This window comes from Parasteatoda tepidariorum, chromosome 6 (genome assembly GCF_043381705.1).
Source record: "Parasteatoda tepidariorum isolate YZ-2023 chromosome 6, CAS_Ptep_4.0, whole genome shotgun sequence".
Classification (NCBI taxonomy): domain Eukaryota; kingdom Metazoa; phylum Arthropoda; class Arachnida; order Araneae; family Theridiidae; genus Parasteatoda; species Parasteatoda tepidariorum.
The window spans coordinates 42,142,550-42,164,704 of NC_092209.1; the positions used below are offsets into that span (position 1 = coordinate 42,142,550).

At 29.7% G+C, this 22,155-nt stretch overlaps 1 protein-coding gene across 3 annotated transcripts in view; it reads right to left on the bottom strand.

Annotated features, from left to right (window-relative positions):
* Positions 1-598: 598 nt before the first annotated feature.
* The window catches only part of LOC107440588 (myelin regulatory factor-like protein), a 138,113-nt gene continuing 116,556 nt past the window's right edge, over positions 599-22,155 (bottom strand). For 2 of the 3 annotated variants that reach the window (XM_071182258.1, XM_071182259.1), the window contains exons 11-24: positions 21,724-21,928; positions 21,050-21,130; positions 19,573-19,692; positions 19,263-19,481; positions 17,097-17,251; positions 15,369-15,515; positions 12,884-12,973; positions 11,716-11,834; positions 9,529-9,753; positions 7,701-7,886; positions 5,806-5,968; positions 4,063-4,189; positions 1,465-1,554; positions 833-1,052 (exon numbers count right to left, since the gene is read on the bottom strand). In XM_071182258.1, coding sequence (XP_071038359.1) covers positions 978-1,052; positions 1,465-1,554; positions 4,063-4,189; positions 5,806-5,968; positions 7,701-7,886; positions 9,529-9,753; positions 11,716-11,834; positions 12,884-12,973; positions 15,369-15,515; positions 17,097-17,251; positions 19,263-19,481; positions 19,573-19,692; positions 21,050-21,130; positions 21,724-21,928 — 2,002 coding nt within the window. In that variant the 3' untranslated portion in view covers positions 833-977. Of the gene's footprint in view, positions 1,053-1,464; positions 1,555-4,062; positions 4,190-5,805; positions 5,969-7,700; positions 7,887-9,528; positions 9,754-11,715; positions 11,835-12,883; positions 12,974-15,368; positions 15,516-17,096; positions 17,252-19,262; positions 19,482-19,572; positions 19,693-21,049; positions 21,131-21,723; positions 21,929-22,155 lie in introns of all 3 variants that reach the window. The other variant, XM_016053564.3, reaches the window with a different exon arrangement.

Genomic DNA, 22,155 nt, shown 5'->3' on the forward strand with positions numbered 1-22,155 from the left:
GTGCTGTCGTTCTCTGTCATGTTCGATCTGTCCATCTATTTGACAAAGGTTTATTAGCCTATATAAGCACACAAGCCTGTAAATCTATATAATTTCAATAAATAAATAAAAGCAGATTGAAATTTAAATAAACAAGCAAACATGCATATGAAAGAAATCTATATATGAGTAAACAATCTACGTTGCTAGTGCATTTTGCATAGATCATCATATTAATTTAACCTTGCTTATATGATTTGATTTAAAATATACGTCGCATGAAACAAAATGGAATAAACAAAGGTAAATTAATTTATAAAAATTAGTTTTTTTATCTTATTATCCATATGTGCTTACATAATACATTTATATAATCCATATCTGTTTACGTATGCATATTGCAGTTTCGTTTATCAAAATTTGATTAAACAGAAATTTTATTAAACAGAATGTTTGAACACAACATGAAATCTTTTTTGTTGTCTATATTGAATGAATGTCGAAATTTGATTGAACAGAAATTTCATTAAACAGAATGTCTGAACACAACGTGATATCTTTTTTGTTGTCTATATTGAATGAGTGTGAAAAAGTACACAACACAAAATAAAGAGCCCAATAAGTACGGTTGATTTTATTAATTAAAATTGCAAAACATAATATCCTATAGCAAATACTATTCTATTAATTATTGATACAATTATATTCTTTTTCAATAACAATATTTCATTGATTAATGACATTTGAAAAAAATTAAATAAAAGAAAATATCGTCAGAGATATTTCAGAGTCATTTCTTTCATAAATTTCTTAGAAACGTCGTTTAAAAAATGTTTTAATACTGTTTTGGTGCTGTCCGACGTTTTTTATTTCACGTTAATACTTGTATATAAATTAAGATATTATATTTCAAAAGAATAGTTCCTTTTTTGAAATCAGATGCTTGTTTCTTTATATACATGGCATTTTGGTCAGTATAAATATTAAAAAATACGTCTTCATTTGTCACATTTTCTCTGGAATGTCAAAATATATTCAGTGAAAGGACGGTAGTTTGAATCGTAGGAACAGACCTAAAATAATAATTTATAATAAGAAATTAAACTCAATGTAATGATTAGAATGTACATAAAATAAAATAAAATATTTATCAACGTCAGACAAATCATTATTGGAGTCCATCAGATCAATTAAGAATAAGATTAATCTAAATCAATTCATTTATTGGAAAAAACTTAAAGAAATTTTTCCTGAATGTAAGATTCAGTTTTGTCAGATAAATAAACTACTTTTTGATTATGTCAATTACTCTATAGTCTCTAACTACGGTAGATACAGAGATTTTAATTAGAGTCCCTGTATCTAACGTAGCTAGAAGTGATATGACAATCTCATAATAATGCGGATTTAAATAAAGATAGTATTCATTTATGCAGTGTATAATGACGTAGAATTTATGTAGTAGAAAATTGTAAGAAAACTTACTGATTGCTCCGTAACGAATTCTCGAGACAGCAACCGGAAGCGATATCGACTTCGGATAAAGGAACCAACAGGTAGTTGCCAGGAATGACTCTGCAAGACAAATTAATCTTTTTATAATTCATCCATATTTCAATTAAAAAAGTATTTTGGCGTAAACTAGAGAAAGGCTTCAAATGGATTATAAATTGATCTGAGACTAGCCTGTGTAGTGTACACCAGAGTTGTAAGTATAACTGCAATGTATTGATAATTACAAGTATAATTGCAATGCTGCAATAAATGCAAGTATAATTGCAATGTACAATAATTGCAAGTGTAGTTGCAATGTAATTAAAAATTATAAGTATAATTGTAATGTAATAATAATCAAAAGTATAATTGTAATGCAATAATAATCAAAAGTATAATTGTAATGCAATAATAATTAAAAGTATAATTGCAATAACAATTAAAAGTATAATTGCAATGCAGTAATAATTATAAATATAGTTACAATGTAACAATAAATACAAGTATAATTGCAATGTAATAATAAATGCAAGTACAAATGCAATGTAACAATAATTGCAATGTAATAATAGTTAAAAAGTATAATTGCAATGTAATAATAATCAAAAGTGTTGTTGCAATGTAATATAATTGAAAGTATAATTTCAATGTAATAATAATTACAAGCATAATTGCAATGTAATAATAATTAAAAGTATAATTGCAATGTAATAATAATCAAAAGTGTAATTGCAATGTAATTTAATTGAAAGTATAAATGCAATGTAATAATAATTACAAGTATATTTGTAATGTAATTATAATAATAAAAAGTATAATTGCAACGAAATAATCATTACAAGTAAAATTAAAATTTAATAATAATTGCAAGTATAAAGGCAATGTAATAATACTAACAAGTTATAGTATTACTACATATAATAATAATAATAATAATACAGTTATAGTTTTCCTTCCTCTAATTAAATCGTTTCATGTAAAAAATAATTTTTTATAACTTAATTTGTTTTTATTATTTTGTTTCATGATAGTAGAAAATATTTTGAATGGCAAGGTACATCATTTTAAACTATGAAATTTTTTTAATTAATAAAATACAAAATTGAACGAAATCAGTCTCATAGTTTCTGAGTTAGAAAATTTCAAAAAAGCCGAATTTCTAAACTTTCATTTCTCAAGAACTATTCGATCAATTAGATTCAAATTTCGCATAATTTTTGAGCACTGTACACAAAACCACACATCTTTTTAGTATATATTAAAATTGGAAGAACAACTAAGTTGAAAAAAGAATGAAATAGAAATCGAAAAAGAGAAAAAGTAAAATACAATTGTATAATGTTCAATTTTGACATCATGTTGAAGTAGTCAGTGATTTGCAATCATGATTACTTGAAACCGCTAACTATGAATTTTAGTAATTATGATTGTATGTAACCGTTATTTATAATTTTCAGCAATTATGATTATTGATTATCTGCAATCATAGACATTGACCAATCGACTATTCGTACTAATCCTATTTGTGATTTACATCTTAGCAATTAATCTTTTCCATCTATCGCGTCTCAAATCGTTTACGTTTCAGGAACGTTAATTCCAAATTTATTCACTAGGTGACTCTGTTACGGTTTCGCCAAATATACTAGAGCTACAGCTTTCCATTATTTTTATGCTTGTCGTTGCCATCTTTCGAAATTTTATCAAGAAATATCGACTTCATGTTTAGAACCTAGCCAGAAATTTAGTATGATGTCAAACAATAAATATCAAAAGAAAAAGTATTCATTTTTATTTTCTCATTAGAATTATGATCAGGATGAAAAATACTATTAAATCTCGGCAAGTTAAATAATTTTTAATTTCTAACCTTCAACTTGTTAATTAATGTTTTTATTCAATCAGAAATTAATAAAATTGTTGTACTCTGCCAAGACGTAAATTAATGTCTTTGTAATATTATTGAAATAAAAAAATACTGATTGACCAGACATAGGGTTATTTTCTTATAATTTGAAAATTTAAGTGAGTAAGTATAGTATCAGAATTCAACTTCTGCAAATTTTCCAAAGACTAAAACATTTTTCAAAAAACGACTATTAAATCTAGTTTATCCCCCTAATTGTATTTCTTAAATTACTTTTATTTCATCAACCCTTTCTTGCATCTAAATCGTTTTTTATTTTATTTAAATGACCCATTATATGTTTGAAATCATTACCTATCTTTTGATTAAATTTCATATCGATACATTTATGATGCAGGAGTTTTGAAAGTTCTTTAATTTTATTATAAATATGTAGCTTTTTGTCTATTTAGTGTTATATTTATCTTTTAATTAAAAAGAACGTTTCGATGATTTTCTGAGTAAAGTCATAAATGCCGCTAAATTAAAACGGGAAATATGTTAAATTCAACACTAAAAAGCAAGAGCAATTCTTTACCATTGGTGGCTTTGTAGAGTAAAAAATTATAGCAAATGTCTAAACCCGACCAAGTTTACAATTTTTCTTAATTTTTAGTAACATATATTTAAATATAAATATGCATTCCTCATTGTTCATAGTTCAAGCCTGATATCTTTCTTACCTGTGAAATTATATCCCTTTTAAATATCCTATTGGATTCGAGTGCTTTATCGTCATCTGATATTTCTCGCGGGCAAGATATAAAATGGCTTCCACCACAATATTGGACGGTATCATCCTCTTCAGTTCTAATAAATATGAATATAGTAATTGATACAAATAAATATTACATATATATATATATATATATATATAAACAAAGAAGAAGAATAAAATAAAATATTAAAACTTTTAATGAGAAAAAGAAAAGGTCTTCATCAGGACACATTCCTTACGATAAAAGCGATATTTCTGAATAAAAAATAATTTTCCTAAGATAAAAATTAATCTTTATAATGTGTCCATATTGCTAGAAAACTGACAGTTCAGGTTAAAAGATGTCCTAAGGAATCTTCAACATAATTCCTTACCTTATCCTGGATAGACGGGACTGACGTGCCAAATATGATGATGACAATGATGATAAACAGAATCAATCATGTTTCTCGTTGGTTGTAATGAAACCGAGACCATCATCTCATTACCCCCTCATTAGGATTAAATTTCTTCGGATAAATGGACATTCAACGACCCTGAGTTGTTCCAGGAATTTTCGTTCTTGCTTTTTGATTGTTTTCACTTTTGAGTTTGTGTTTAATACAGTGTTTAGCACTGTTTAAGCATTCATAATTATTTTATCTTAAGTCTGGTGCCCCGCAGCCGCATGCGGCTTTTGGGTCACTAATATATAATCACTAATATATAATCGGGTAACTAATATACAATCAAAATTAATCCAGATCGTTCAACGCTTTCATTGAATAGTTTAATGTTAAAAAGTTTGTTTGTAACAGAAACAGTCAAGTATACAATACAGTAACAATAAGTCTGAAAAATACTTTTTTTTCCTTTTTGCACGCTTTTATTCAAAACTGCTCTCACAGTTTGAAAAAAAAAATTGACAAAAGAGTATAAAGAAATTTAAATGATTGGATTCAAACAAGTTGGAAGCTTTCCTGTCAAAGTGAAGTACGTTTTTTAAGTGTTGATACAAGATATCTATAACAAAGAAGATACATTTCATTTCCTTCTTTTTCCTGAGAGGTGTTAAAAACAAAAATATTACGAAGTTTAACTTTAAATTTATTAAACTTAACACAGTATGCTATTGAAATTGCACTGCGGTGGCTCAGGGAATAGAGCTTTCGTTTCCCAATAAAGTAAACCAGGTTCGAATCCCAGGGATGACTGATTAATACGAATTCTGTTCTCGCACGGATCACAATGTTGACGTAAAACATCTTCAATAGTAGATAGGTCATGAATTGGAATTCCCATGCCTTTGGGCTAACCATGGGAAGTTTTCTTGATTTTCCTCTCCTTGTAATGCATATGTAGGTTAGTTAAATCAAAAAGTCATCAAAGGTCAGTTTGTCTAAAGGCGTGATCCCAATGTCTCTTGTCTTCTGCATTGGGTTCAAAGATACAAGGATATGGAATTGAATATTGATAGTCGTAAACTCAGAATTGGACCGGTTGTTCAACGTCAGTTATAAAATAAAAATGCTTTCAAAATTGAAAAAGCAAATATGTGTTCGGGTTAGATAAAAAACTTTATAATTGGCGTCGTTTAAAAGACGCATTCGGATGAACGAGGTTTAGGTTTTTAAGGTTCTATGGTATTTATAAATAAATCAGGTGAGTTCTCTTGTACTTATTAATAAATTAGAAAAGTTCTATTGTATTTATAAAGAATTGTCTTTACCTAAACTGAAGAGTAACATTCGGATGAGGAAAATGTCTTGATATGTAAATAGGACAGTAAATGTAAATGGCAGATGTTCCATCTAACCTTTTTTCAGAACACAGCTCAGGTGTGAGTGTTGTATTTAATTCCACAATGTGCAGAAGAGCTTTCGTATTATAATCTGTAGAAGAGAAGAAAAAAAATTCTTATTAATATGAAAAATAAAACTTTACCATATTTGGTGATTGCAACAGATGAGATTATTCAAAAATGAAACTAATCATTCACTGTTGCAAATTTTGGAACGTGATGAACTATAATGCGTTTAAGTTCCTTTTCCACCTTCAATACAGCGAAATATTAAAATCTATTATCGGGCAAATGAAGCTATCCACAACATTATTTCACTATCTAATGGTTTAATATAAACGGAAACTTGGCATAAATTAACATCTTACAAAGATCAGAATATATTAATTAAGTGCCATTAGTTAAATAGGTAGTAGTTTTCAAAGTAATAAATTAAGTGTTTGATAAAATGTAACTAAAGGATAAATGACTAGTTTAAAAATGACATCAATTACCTTTGAAATTATACGTTAACAGTTATTCTCTTTTATATAAAAAAAAACTTTTATTAATGCAATCAATAGGCATTTTTTGGAATCACTCACAAATTGAAGAGAACAATAAAATTTCCTATTAAATGTTATTATAGCAGCGTTTTGCCAAACAGTATCATATTATTGGAGAATATCACGAATTGTTTTTCGAAATTAAAATTTCAACTCTTTAAAAAGTTGTTACTGTTATTAAAAATGTTATTTTTAAGTATGAATCCATGCAATATGTTACCACTAGAATAAATTTTTCCACAAAGCGTAGAAAGTTGGTAGTCCTGTTAGATGTAGTTCAAATTTATTGCCATCTTAATAACATACCCTCCAACTGCTACGGAATTTCCGTAGTTTCAGAAATCTTCTTTTCTGACGGTAGCAAAATTAATGTCTTAATATTTAAAAAAAATTAATTTTAGCGTAACTTGTCCACTATTACTTATAAAAGTGCAGGCCATATGGCTAGATTCTTAAATTCTGATAAAAGTTTTATGAGAGATCCATTTGCTTTAAAAATTTCTACTTTGGTTCACTACCACTAGAAAGAATTATTTTCAAAATCCTCATAAGTTGGAGGGTATGTAATAACCAAAACATATCATCTTGCAAACTAATTATCCCTACTTTCACACAATGATACGGTTTAGTTTGAACGGAAACACATTTTAATGTAACACTTTATTGTGGGTAAAGCAAGTTTTTATGATATAATAATTCTAAGTAACGATAATATAGTCCAGAACAGAATTTCCTGCGAATGTAGGAAGTCAAACCTCGAAAATTTTGACCATAATTTGAACTTGTTTAATAGGTAAAAGCCAGGTGTCAACTAGTTAAGTTAGGATGGCGGAAACTAAATACCTTTTGGGAAGTTTTGCTGAGTTTAAATTAAACTGCGTAAAAAAGCATTGTGTCTTAGAACATTGTTCTGTAAGAGTAGTTGCGCAGATAATGGAAGCTGCTGATTTTGAGTAAAAAGTTGATAGTTGGGATTATCCCTTAGATGCAGAATTTTTATTAAACATATTTTTCATTATTTTTTCATTATTTTGTATTAATTTAGGTGAAAATAAGTGGAAACTATTATATTTATCATTTTAATAGTGTATGGTTAGGGAACACCGGTGTCCATTTGTGCGTTAAATGTAACATCTTGCTAACATCGTTCATTTCTAAACAATACTTTTTCAAATTTGTAAATGTTTGCAGTTATGCATAGTAGTGCTGTTGGATTAGTGCATATGGATTGGATTAGTGCATAATAAATTAATGCGTAATTAAATAATGTTTTAATACCTGTTATGAAAGATTCATCATTATTTAGATTTTCATCATCAGCATCTATCATTCTTTTTCTGATTTTTTGCAGTGATGATTTAGATGCGTCATTGTTATGTAAACCCTTAGAAGAATGAGTAGATTCATGAAAATCATTTCTTAAATTATGGGTAAGATTCAGGGAAGAAGATAACGTCTTCAATTCTAAAAGTAAAGATGTTACCTTAGCAAAACAGCACAACTTAAACATGTGACGCGTATATACAGTGTGAAAAAACAAAAGAAACATTCTGAATAACTTTTGATTTATCGATTGGATTTTCATGTACTAAGCCTCAAATTTACTGGTTCGAGCAGTTGATCTTGTATATGCTAATTAGTGCAGACGTTATTTTAAGCTATGAAATAAGACACAAAACGTACTTTTTCTGAATAAACATACCGAATACGATTTCTGTCCCCAAAATACAGGGGGTAGCCGCAATCTCGGAAACATTTTCGAATAGTTTGGCCAGTTTGTTAATTTTATTCTTTGGATATTTCACCATATTTCCAAAACATTGTAAATGACTTGAAAATTTTTTGCATATAATTATAAAATTTGTTTATCCAAAGATAGTCTTACAAAGATTGATTTTTAATAATTATTTATTAATTTGCATGATTTTAAAGAATGTAATTTTAAATTGTGAAATACAAAAATTGAACGATATCTGTGTGGCTAATTCGATTTAGGAAATCAAATTTGAAAAAAAAAAAAAAAAAAAAGATATTAAAAATTCGATTTTTCAGGAACTATGCGACGGATTTCGAAGTATTTTTTTTCATATTTTTTTCCGCACTGTACAAAGTTTCAAAAATAGATTTAAGTACTTTCAAAGTATAAAAACTAATTAGAAAAAAAACCTTGTGAACTGCCTTTTGATCAGATAATAAAAAATTTCAAGCGCAATGGGAAAAATTGCTTTGAAATAACTGAATTTTGTTTAAAAGAATGTAAATTTTTAACAACTTATTTTTGTTTGGAAATAAGATGGATCACGTCCTGTACATGTTGTTAAAGTGTTAGTATGTATAAGTGTTAGTTAGCGAAGTGCTAGTGTACGTATTTGTCATCATTCCAAAAATTTGGAAGTAACGGTAAAATCACTACACTATCCCTAAACTGGGGCAAAAAGGCTATTACTATTACTTAGTCATATTACCCGGAGTCATTAAAAAATCATGAGTTTAGGGAACTCACGTTAAAAGTACCGGGTAAAAGCAACACCTACTGGAAAAGAGCAGGCCTCAGCACGGGTTACCATAAATATCCTTTAGTAGTCCAAACGTAATGACATATTTCGTATTTTCAACCACTGCTCAGCTTAGTACCCCTAACGTAATGACATCTTTCTTATTTTTCATCTACTGCGCAGTTAACTTCGTCACATCGGACTACTAAATTGATCCGTGCTGAGGCCTTCCTTCTTCTAGGAGGTGTTGGTAAAAGCCCACACATTGTTGGTGGGGTATTATTATGGTTTATCCATATATGACTATTGTCTGGTAACAAAAAAAGAAAAAGAAAAATACATTACAAAAATACTTGACAAAAAAAAAACATTAATCCCATTGCGGTATATAAATAATGGTATATTATGTGTATTCTCCAAAATGGAGATTGCTGGTATACAATAATTTTGTTTGCTTTTAAAGTAACACATACATATCTGTTCTTAGTAACAGTAAAAATTTCTCTATAAGCATTTCAGCTTTTTTTATATAAAATATTTTACATTTGTGGCAAGAGAGCAATAAAAAATAAATATTAATAAGTAACTAGTAAAAAAAAAGAACTACTAACCTTCGACTTTCACGTTATTGCCACTTCGTTTCATCTCCACGTGTGGAATGGCATCATCTTGCTTATCTAAGATGTCGTCTTCATTGTGAAGATCAGCGAACGGATCACAGCAAAAAATAGGACATTCGCTTGAAGCGCAGTCTCCGTAGAATGTTTCTTCATCGGGTTTAGAAGTCACTACGGGAGAATAGGACCTAGTGCTTAGTTTCTTTTGTTCTTTGGCATCTGTAAAAGCAACCAATCATGTTGAAGATTATATTGTGAATCACTGAATCATAGTGTCGAAGATGTTAAATATAGATTTTATCGTACTACAACATTTTATCGTACATATACATATTTTAACATGATGAAATTGCTGTGTGAGAGTTCTGCAGATTTTGAATATTCTAATGGATTTTATTTTATAACTCCTGGATCAAGTATTGGGAGAAATTTGCCCTCGTGCAAGACTTTTCGATGGAACTAACCCACATTTCATGAAAAGGAAGTCCACGAGAACTGCCCACGGTTATCCTGACTGCAAGGGGACTCTAACCCATGATCCGTCTCCCACGGAAGATATTTTCACGTCAGCACTAAAGTCGGTGCAAGCTGGATGCGGAATTCGTATCGACCTGCCATCGCTGGGATTCGAACCCGGTTCACCTCATTGTAAGGCGAACACTCTATCCCCTGAGCCATTGCGGCTTGATGAGTCAATCCTAATCGATTTTATCTTATAACCGTCGTTGAACAGTCGACCCAATTTTATGGGTTTATGACTGCTAATGTTCTACTCCGTAGCCTTGTAGTTTTGAGCCAATCCAGAAGACTAGGGAACTCCTGGATCGAGTATTGGGAGAAATTTTGCCTCCATGGAGAACTTTTTGATGGAGCCCGAATTTGCGTTACATGGAGATAAAGACCATGAGAACATCCCACGGTTAGCCTGACGGCAAGGGGACTCTAACCCATGATTCGTCTACCACTGAGGATATTTCGTGTCAGCTCTATGGTCCGTGCAAGTCGGATGCGGAATTCGTATCGACTTGGATTCGAACCCGGTATTCGAATTGGAAGGCGAACGCTCTATCCCCTGAGACATTGCGGCCCAATCCTAATGGATTGACTCATCAGGAGTTTTGAAATAGAGCGCCATTGTTTAGTTATACAAGAATTATGACGGCTGATAAACTATCCATTAACACGCGGCATGCATACCATCGAATTAATAATACGTTACACATTTTCATGCAAACATAAAACAAAGTTTTTTGGCTTTTTGCATGCCACATTACATCAAAAACTATTCTGTATAATTTTTGTATACTATTATAATGAGTTTATATTTAATCATATCGCACTAACCCTATGGCGCAGATAGGGCACCGGTTTCTATTTTATATACATTTTCCAATGATGCTCTAATTATTATCAAAAATATATTTTGGTGTTTTTAAATTTTAAAAGTAGTTATAGTATACTGAAATAGTTGAATAGTTGCTGAAAGTATCTGTTAGATTCTCGGAGTTATTTTTGTTCTAAAATATAAAATCCAAAAAAGTAGGTTGAAAATTTTTCCCCATTCATATTCAAAAATTGATCAGTAGTTTATTTTGCAAATTAAAAAAAAATTAATGATGAATAAATGTTTCTCTTATATCTAAATAACTGCAGATAGGTGCAAGTTTGAAAAATTATTGTTCGATTATGAGCCATGTTTGCAAAAAGTTTATTTTTAGCTCAAAAAAGGACACAGGTGTTCAATGCCGTATTTTATAGCCAAATATTATTAATGCACTAAATATTATATTTTTTACTTAAATTGGCTTTAATAAGAAATAATAAAAAGAAAGCATGAAAAACATATACGCTAATTTACAGTATATTTTTTAAAAAAGTCCCCTTTTATTGTTTTTATCGTCTTCATTGTTTTTCCTCATCGAAATATTAGTTTGCGACTTCCTAAATTATAGTCACATTTCGATAATATTATTTCCTCTCTTACGTTTTAATTTGTTACACATATAAATGAAATTTTTTTTTACTTCCTTTTTGTTGATGATTATAAAAATATATATTAAGAGAGGATTGTGCATAGTATTTTATTCCTTTGTTTAGCTGTGCATACATATTTTATTTCGGCATTGGAGAAATCTAATTTTTGGATGAAAAATTAAGAAATTTTTAAGTTTTTATACTTACTGTCTGTGACTGGTTTCTTAAAAATAGTAGAAATTTTTTGAGATTGCGTTGCAATAGGAAATAAAGTAGAAAACTTTGAAATATCTTCTATCGTAAAATTTATACTTCTTGGAGATGTGCTGAAAAATAGAATGTTTTGTAAGTATACATCAATTTATTAACAGACAAATGAAGCAATAATAGCCTTTTTATCTAAGCAATTTTTTGTTTTAATGTATCAACATATAGCTCAGTAAAATTAAAATTCGACAGTAAAATTACACCTTTTCTTCGAAGAAATTGCATCTAAGACATTTTTTGATGCGAAGTTTTGTTATGTTATTATAAATGATGCTTTGAAACATTCCTACTTTTGTCTGATCATTTCCCAGTTTTTTTCAGAGAAATGGGGATGATTTGAGGGGAAAAATTGAATTTCATCTAAAAAAAGGCAACTGAAGCATATTTTCCAATGCACAGTAATGAACAAAAAAAAAATCGGACCACCCTGAATAACTTTTGATCTAATGATCGGATCTTCACGTTCTCAATCTTAATGGTTAAAGGGGGTGATCTCAAATATGATAATTAATTATTGCATAGTTTATTTTAAGCTGCAAAATCAGACACAAAAACGAGAAATTAAATTTTAAATATACGACTTTTTAAAAATTTGATTTCTTAGGTTCAATTCAACTGATTGAGCTCAAATTTTGTATTTTACCATGCAAAATTACGCTCTTTAAAAAGTTTCATATCTTAAAAAGTTTTTGACCATTGTTAAATAAAATAATGAAAACTAATAAATCTTTACTAAAATTTATTTTTTAAGTGAAATTATCTTTGGATAAACAAATTTTATAATTGTGTGCAAAAAGTTTTCCATTCGCTTAAAAAGATCTCGAGATATGGTGAAACACGCAAAAAAGTAAAATTAGCATCATGGGTTCCAAGCTTTGGATCATTTTCCTGGATAAATTATTGGGACCATATTTCCCAGATGGCTGCTACCCCGTATACTTTAGGGGTCAGAAATCTAAATCCGTTAAAAAAAAAAGGTATGCTTATTAAGATAAATCAGAGAGAATTTACTCTTTTGGTTGACTATCTACAATATGTTGACTATCTACAATATGTTGACAATCAACAATAGTACTAAAGAATACGGAATATTGAAAGTATCGTTTACCTCTTTACTTGAAAAACGACAGAGCTCCTGAAGTCTGAATGTCTTCTGTTCTGCCATTCCATAACATACAATGTTGCTAAAGCCATGAGGCTTGAAAAAGAAATATTTTTTATTGCAGCTAAATTCTTGAAATAAGTGTTTCATTTAAACTTTCTTTATTGGGAAGTTTTATAATAAATGATTCCTAATTATAGTAGATTTTAAAACACATTTATATTGATAATAACGACAAATTCAATTTTTATTATTCAAGAAGAATAGTAATATTTTTTTTCTAAGAACTTGTTTTAAAATAATTTTAAAATTATTCTAATGTATTTTATAATAATCTCTAAAGAATCTTTGTGCGGAGAAAATATCATTTAACAACCACAACAGGCTAGTAATTTACACAATATATGAATACGATCAATCACTTTTTACACATGAATTGAATACTATAATAAAAATTACACTGTTGAAAACATTGAATCACATTATACTATAATATATAGAACCGAATTACTGCACCTTCAAAAATAATTGTGTTTATTAGATTGATTTACAAAAGTTACGTTGCTTCATTCTTACGCTATAAAATTTGGTACAAGTTGTAACATTATTTTTAATTGCATCAACCTAGTAAATTGTTATGCTGTATCAATTGAATTGCAACTTTTGTCTTTCTTTACTATTAAGAATATACAAATAAATGAAAATCATAAATATCACACAAAAAATGCTGTAATCGATTTCATTCTACTTGCTCGTCACAGCCAATATCTCCTTTTAAGACTCTAAAGATATTTAACCACAATATCAAGCACTCAAAATAAATGCAACATAGGTTTTCAAGTATTACCATAGGTTTTCAGGTAGTCAAAATAAATGCAACATTGGTTTATTGACGTGGTTTTTATACTTCCTAACACATTATCAAGATTGTATGGCTCAACATGAAAAGAAAAAAAAATGCTTAACTAACATCTTATTGTGGTTATGATTCAAAGAAGAACATATTAATTACATATTGGGCATTTTTTTCTCTTCTCAGATGGCTTATTTTCGTCAGGTTGCGTAGCCTCCAAAGCACAGTAGTAAATTTCGTCTCTCTTTTATATTTACGACAAATTTTGCTTATAATCCTATTTAATTTCATTACTTTGCAAACGCTATGCATAAAACAAAGCTCAACTGCTCTCAGTTCTTGTATTATCACACCTAAGCAATCGACATCGAGATTAGATGTCTATTGAAAACCAGTAAGGATTTTTTTTTATCTAAAGCTTGCGTACGAAGAAAGTAACAATCTATTATATATAATTCTCTTACGTGGCTCCCAAATTTTAGCTGTATTTCTTTTCCGCCGGTGGCAACGTTTGCTTTGTTTTGTTTACGTTTTGAAGACACCAAAGCATTCTGCCTTTTAATGATGTGTTTCTGATCTAATATATATAATTCTCTTACGTGGCTCCCAAATTTTGACTGAAGTACTTTGTACAACTAAATAAGATTCTTTTCACAACAGTTAAATATTTACTTTATTTTCTTCATTCATAGAGAAAACAGTCGGCAAAGAATTCTGTTAGGTTAAAAAACATTTCTCTAAAAAAAAAACGAATTCTAAAAGAAATAAAAATAAACAACTTAAAAAATAAAAATGATGTTGCCAGCCATAGAATTTTTTGAAAGTTAAGTTAGCAACATAAATCGAAATGACATAGAAGCGCAACTAGATCAAAATTAAGATACCTGAGCACTTGACGTAACAAATCCTTCAATTCTATAAGTGTTGTATCACCAAATGCCCAAATTAACAATTGTGTTTTTAAGGAAATTCTCTCTCTTTCTCTCTACTATCCAGAATACTATTTCATATTGTTTTACAACACATGGCTTTAACACTCTGGTGGGAAAGACTTTTAAACAAAACTTACAACAGTTACTTTTCTCAACAACTGAAATTTAGAATAGTGTGATTAAGAAAAATATGTGAACAGTTTGCAATTTCAAATTAATATTGAAATTTACAGGTTTAGAATTTTCTAAAGTGAAAAGTTTTCGGAACTTCAGTATTCAAAGAAGTATACAAAAGCTAGACGCTAAGAACGTATCCAATGAGCGAGCAAAGCGAGCATTGGAATGCGAAGCATTCCGAAATGAACTGCGAAAGCAGTTCCGGGGGTTGGCGAGCGCCAGGGAGCAGGGGGCGAAGCCTCCTAGTATTAAAAAATACACAATTGTTCCCAGATGTTTCTATGAACGGAATGGAAATAATACGTCTGTAACTTTTGTTAATGTATTTTTTCGCTGGCAACAGTTGTAACGTACGTTTGGATCCATCTTCTTTTTCTTGTTTTTAAGTGATAAAACAAGAGAGTACAAAATTATGGCATAAATAGAGTTAAACAAGCAGAAATGTTTCTGTTTCACAAAATTAATTGAAATATTAATTAAATTTTTCATAGAAATGATTATGAAAATGTGGTAATTTGAATAAACTTACCAGCAGGCCATGATGACTACGAGAACGATGATTGAGGATTGAATGAAATGACTGGTACATGATGCTTTGTGACCGTTAGGATATTGCTTGTTGTAAGTATGGCGACATCTTTGTTTTCCATGAGACACCACGCTGCTCATGCGACTGCGTTTGAAAAATAAAAATAATTAATCCAAACATTCATGATATGAATGAATGTTGATATGAATACAAACATTTATATCACCACATAGTGATTGGATTTTGTAAATTCAGTCTAACTCTCTAATTACGATCCCGGTGTAAAGAGATCCCGGCTTCAATGAGTACATTTTTAAGGAATAGTTGATATTAAAAGGGCCTATATAAAACATTGCTATTATGAGTGTTACTTGGATATAACGATATATATTTCCTAAACATAATGAAAATTGAAGCTGTCATTGTTAAACTGTTCGATTAAATTTCACCTCTTGTAAAAGATTTAAAAGCACTTAGTTAATTTTGTTCAAACACTGCCTGTGGATAAAAAGAAAGAGAATCAAAATGAAATTACTTCTTCGTTGTAAAAAATCGTGGATCAAATTACGGTAAAATGTACTGGCACTCGGGCTGCGGTTAATTTTTACTGTAAAATCTATTTTTATTGGAATCCATTAAGGAACAAAAAATATTATACCATAAGAATTACGGTATAATATTTTACGGTCAAAATGAATTTTACGCTAACAAGGATTTTACGGATGATGCAACCAAAGTGCCGGTACTTTAAGCCAATTGCAGTTTGATTCTGAATTTTTTACAGTGTATGCCTTGTCATAAATCACACAAATGCAGTAACTAACATAAGACATTGCCATTCAAATCTTTGAATGTTATTTCGTATGTATCTCGAGCTGCACTTGATAAAATGTTCGTAAAAGGCAGAATCTGACAGTGATTGGAAGACAGTGATTGGACCACCACTACCCCCATTCCAAGGTAGAGTTTTCGAGAAACTTCACGCATTTTTTTGGAATGAATTTGTACTATAATGATGTTCTTCGTGTCATGCGTGTTGTATGTCGAAAACTGCCAAGGTCTAATCACTTATCGTAATTCCAATCTTAGTAAATAAAATAATTTTTAAAAGTTAACCGTTTATAAATATTCTTGCACATTATAGTTTATATTTATATCAACTCTCAATATTTATATCAACTCGACTCGGGTCTATCTAGTACTATGATCTAATGAGTGAATTGTTCGTTACACCAGAGCCATAATCTCGTAATAAATGAGCTCAACTGTACTACTTTATTTAGAAAGAGAGAGTGACAGTGAGAGTAAGAGAGATACAGCGCTATGGACCGATATCAATTGATATATGGAGATATAGATATTTAAATAAAGATATAAATATATAAAGATATAAATATATAAAGAGATAGTTGGATTAGATAGATAGATAGATAGATAGATAGATAGATAGATAGATAGATAGATAGATAGAGAGAGATAAAAATATAGAGATATATTGTGATATACAGATATATTGAGATATGCAGATGTATTGAGATATAATGAGATATAGAGATACATTGTGATATACAGATATATTGAGATATACAAATGTATTGAGATATAATGAGATATTGAGATATAGAGAGTTATATAGATAGATAGAGATAAACAGAAATAATGAGGTAGGGTAGAAAGATAGAAATAAGAAAGATAGATAGAGAGAGATTTAAAGTACTGAACTCTCACCTGATATCTGTAGACGTGGATTTGAGACTGTCTTTTCTCTTTATCTTGTGCAGTTTTTTGTTGATTCTTTCTAATTCACCAATCCTGTTCTCCAAGTTATCAGTTACTTTACACAATTCTTTGACTGCTCCAACATTTTCCATGAATATACGCTCCTGTAAACATAATTTTAAGATGCATGAATGAACAAACTTGTTAAAATTCGATTTATTATATGCTAACAAAATATATTCTATTTTCCTGATATTTTTGGTTTCAAAATTGTCACGATACAGATTTTATTTCCTTAAAATTCAAACCTATTCATATTTTTAGACTCCGTCATGCTTTAACTTTAGTGAACGATTTTCATAGAAATATAGTTATCTCTCTTTAAAACTCTTTTTGGAGTCTATGTACATGTCTTAATTTCTTGGAAAGCATAAAAATATGAGATTATATAATTAAAAGCATAGAAGTCTATACCCATGCTTTAACTCTCTTGCTAGATAATGTCTATGCTTTAACTTTAGAGAACGATTTCAGTAGAAATATAGTTATCCCGCTTTAAATTCTTTTTGAAGTCTATATTTATGCTTTAATTTCCCAGAATACATAAGAGCAAATTACCAAATATTTATATTATATGTATAATATATATTATATTATAATATATAATTATTAAATAATTGAAATCATAAAAGTCTATTCCAATGCTTTAACTTCCTTTAGAGATTTTCGTAAAACATCTAAGCTTTAACTTTAGTAAACGATTTCCGTAGAAATATAGTTATCACGCTTTAAATTTTTTTAAAAATCTATGTTCATGCCTTAATTTTTCTGAATACATGAAAAATTAAAAGTATAAAAGTTTATGCCCATGCTTTAACTTCCTTTTGAGATTTACATAAAACGTCTATGCATTAACTTCCTTGAGAGGTTTTCATAAAACGCCTATCCTTTAACTTTCTTGAGAGATTTTCGTAAAACGTATATTCTTTAACTTTATTGAGCGATTTACGCAGAAATATAGTTATAATTCTTTAAAATTCTTTTTGAAGTCCATATTCATGCCTTAATTTTCTGGAATGCATAAAAGTATAATAAATAATTGAGAGCGTAAAAGTCTATATTCATGTAACTTTCATAAAAGATTTCCATAAAAACATAATGTTCTCACGTTTTAATTATTTTTTTTAAAATATATGAATTGAATTTTTTTCATTCATATTCAAAAATTTATCAATAATTGATTTCGTAAATTAAAGAAATTTCAATATGATGAATAACTGTTTCGCTTAGATCTAAAAAATTGAAAATTAAAATTTGAAAATTTTATTTGGATGATTTTTCCTTTAACGAGAAAAAGACACCGACTCTTCATGATATATTTCAAAACCATACATTATTAAAATGCTATGTATAATATTTTATATTGTAACGATAAATGAAGTGCTGGGAAGTCAGTTGTTGTTAGTCACGTGCGTTAAATAACCAATCCAAACGATTACTGCCAACTGAAATAGTATGCCGCCATTTTATAACATCCTAGGTGGTTAGCTATTACTAGTTTTATTTACTAATTAACTTATATAATATTGTGGCTGTGTGGTTGAATTGAATTCATCAACTGAATTCCGCTAATCTGATGAAATTCCCTAATTTTGAAAAAAAAATTATTTATGAATTTTGAAAACTTAAAAAGGATCTTTTGTTTGAAGAGTTCTATAAGACGAACGAACTTACGATTTATTAATTGTCTTAATTTTTAAATTGCTTTTTAATGATGATTTATAAATTTTTCTGATCAAATGTTTAAAATCAATGCTGCCTCTTTTGGTTTTACAAGCTTATATGAGAAACTTTTGTGATCTTTTCTTTTAAATATAGACTGCGCCGTTTGATTTCATTGCATTAATCGCTTAATAACCGTTTGCTTTGGAGTCGTACAACAGATTTTGGGTCCTCTAAAGCTATATTCAGCCAACTATTAAAATAAAATAAAATTAAAATAATTTCTACCATGCCTTTCAAAGTAAACTATCATAATTTTATTGCAGATCATACTACTTTGCTTTCACTTAGTTGTAATGTAATGTTAATATTTATGTGCACATAAAAGTTCATTTAAATTTTGTAAGCTTATGAAGTCTTGTAATTTTTGTTCTTGTAAGCGAAAAATTTTACCTTATTTACAACTAGCAGTTTCTCAATAAGCTGCCCATCTTTTAGAAGCACATCCCCAGCTTCAATGACGGCATCTGGCAAGACATGCTGCACTTCTTGAGCAATGACACCGGTATCTGATAGCTGCTTCAGCCCCATGCGATCCCCAAATTCTGGTAAGTAGCGATACCTGACAATTCTAAGATTGGCAACATTTTTAAGTTGTTCTTTTGTATCCAGCTGCAAAAAAATAATATTTATGTTCATTGGAAGGAATTTGTATTAGTTGCTCTGAAATTAAAATGGTCAAGAGACGTGTAAGTTGCACTACCTCATGCAAGCCGAATTTCGCTCGAATATCTGATGGCTGTAGTATGTGCCCCGTTACTTTTATATTGCCGTGGACAACGAGAGATTCTTCCGGTCTGTCTGTATTAATACCTACTCTTCCCTAAAAGAAAAAATATAAAATTGTATTTTCATAAAAATATAGTAGCCCTTTTCCAAACAAAGAAATATTTTTTTATGATACATAAAAACGAAATTTTATACATCATGAAAAATACTCAAATATAGACGCTCAGAATAGTAATTAAAAATCCTTATAAAATTCCATTTCGAAAAAAAAAATTGTAAACTGCAGAAGTTTTTATGACATGAATTTTATTTTATAACCACTGTTGAACAGTCGACCCATTTTTGAGTCCGCGACTATCTATGTTCAACTCTGTAGCCTTCTAATTTTTTACCTAGCCTAGAGGAAAAGAGAACTCTTTAATCAAGCATTGGGGCAAACTAGCCTTCTTGGACGGAGAGAATCCACATTCACGTTACATGAGGAAATCTCCCACGGATATCCCTATAACAAGTGGATTCCAACCCATTAGCCGTCAACCACTGAGGATATTTTTAAATCATCATTATGGTCAACCAGCAGCCATCCCTGGGATTTGAACTTGGGACATTTTATTGAGAAACGACTCCTCTATCCCCTGATTCAAAACTTATTAATGTTGATTTCTCTATATTAAAGTATTGTAAGTGTTGAGTTACATTTTGCTTTGCTGAAGAAAAACTATCAAATTGTAAGAAATTACTTAGCTGTGTAGAAAAATGTAGAGAGAGTACGAATGACCCCAAAAGAATGTAACAATCGATTATTAGTTCGAGAATTATCAACCGCTATACTTCTAGTCAAATACCATGCGAGGTATCAAAAGCCAGCGGAAATGCAGCAACAGAGTAGAAATTTGACTCGTCTCCCTCATCTTATCTGAATCTTATGACCACAATCCCCCCAAAAACGAGAAAGGCTATCCCCAGTAAGATTGTATACGAAAAAATAAAAAGTTTCAGTCTGTGCCAGAATAGAAAGCTGACATCTTAGAAACTTGACATAATATTGATCTTATTGTCCTCCTGAGTTGGTAAATGGGACGCAATATGACATATTTTAAGTCAGATAAAAATATGGTTGATATTTTGGCTGCAAACAGCAGTGGCTTCATTTCGATGGGACACATTTTACCTCTTTTTACTTATTCTATGCTTTTTTCATGTGCTGATGGACCAAAAAGTGAGTTACTTCTGGAACATATATGCTTAGATATAGACTTTCTTAATAAATTAGTTTGGCTCTCATAACTTTTTCTTTGTATACAAAAAATCAACATGGCTTTATTTTGTAGGAACTTGCTGTAGTATACCAAAAAATTTTTGTTCTTATGTTTGATTGAGATCTGCGCTTATTATTTTGAGCATCTCAAACTATATTTGATTCTTAAGAATTAATTAATTATATAACTTACATTATGGAATATAGAATCTAGAGTATGTCCTTTTTGCCATGATAATTCCATATCATTTTCAAATTGACCTGGATTAGAAGCCTGAAAAATAAAGAAGTCTTGTGAAATTATATTCAATTTTCATTCTCTAAAACTTTATACAGTAAATTAAGTTTTCAAGTACAAAATATAAGTTATGCAAAAAATGTGACATGGACATTTGGCAATGGAGTTAGAATTTGGAGTTCAGAAACTAATTGAACTCATGAAATTTTAATATTGCAAAACTATTGAATCAAATTTGAACACTTGACGAAATTAGAACTGAAATAGGAAATGAAATTTTGAAGTTAACGGTTAATAATGGTATTGACGTTTTAATCAATATTTAATCCATCTATATTTGAAATAAGAAAAACTTGTTGTTTTTGACCAACTTAAGAAAATAATTTCATATGCGTACACTACACAGTTTTGTTTATTAGAGCATTGATTTTTACATGGTACTCAAAAATTCCGAACCCATAACATTTGCATTGATGCCAATCTGAGTACTTATAACAACGTTGTTGACAAACAGAATATAACTATTCACGTGGCATTTCATGTTAGGTAAAATCTAACAACGCAAATAACTGATTACTTAGTAACTTAAACCCTACTGATTAAAAATATGTTTAACATACATAACATACCCTGACAATAATTTTCTCTGACGAGTGGGCAATGATTGTCGCAGGTACATCATCAGCTACGTGGGCACAGAGGCTAACCACAAGAAAGAAGAACCTTTGATCCGGATTCGGCTTGCCTTTCTTTCTCATATTATTGGAAGTCGTCTCACTAAAATGAAGCCTTCCAACTGTTGTTTTTGTCACTTGTTCAGGTATAAGTTCCAGTCTGAAAGAGCAATTAATGTTACAATGAGAAATCTGCAATCAAATTGTATAAATTTTGACTTGATGATAGTTCGAGAGGATAATCTTAATGAAGGTGCAACTACTAATGCCTCTAAATGAACTATGTGCCGCACATTATACCCGTAAAGACTATGGGTGCCACGCCCTGTTCGAAAGCTTCTGCTGTCAGCCTTGAACAAGAGCAGACGTCTCCAGTTTGCAAAGGAG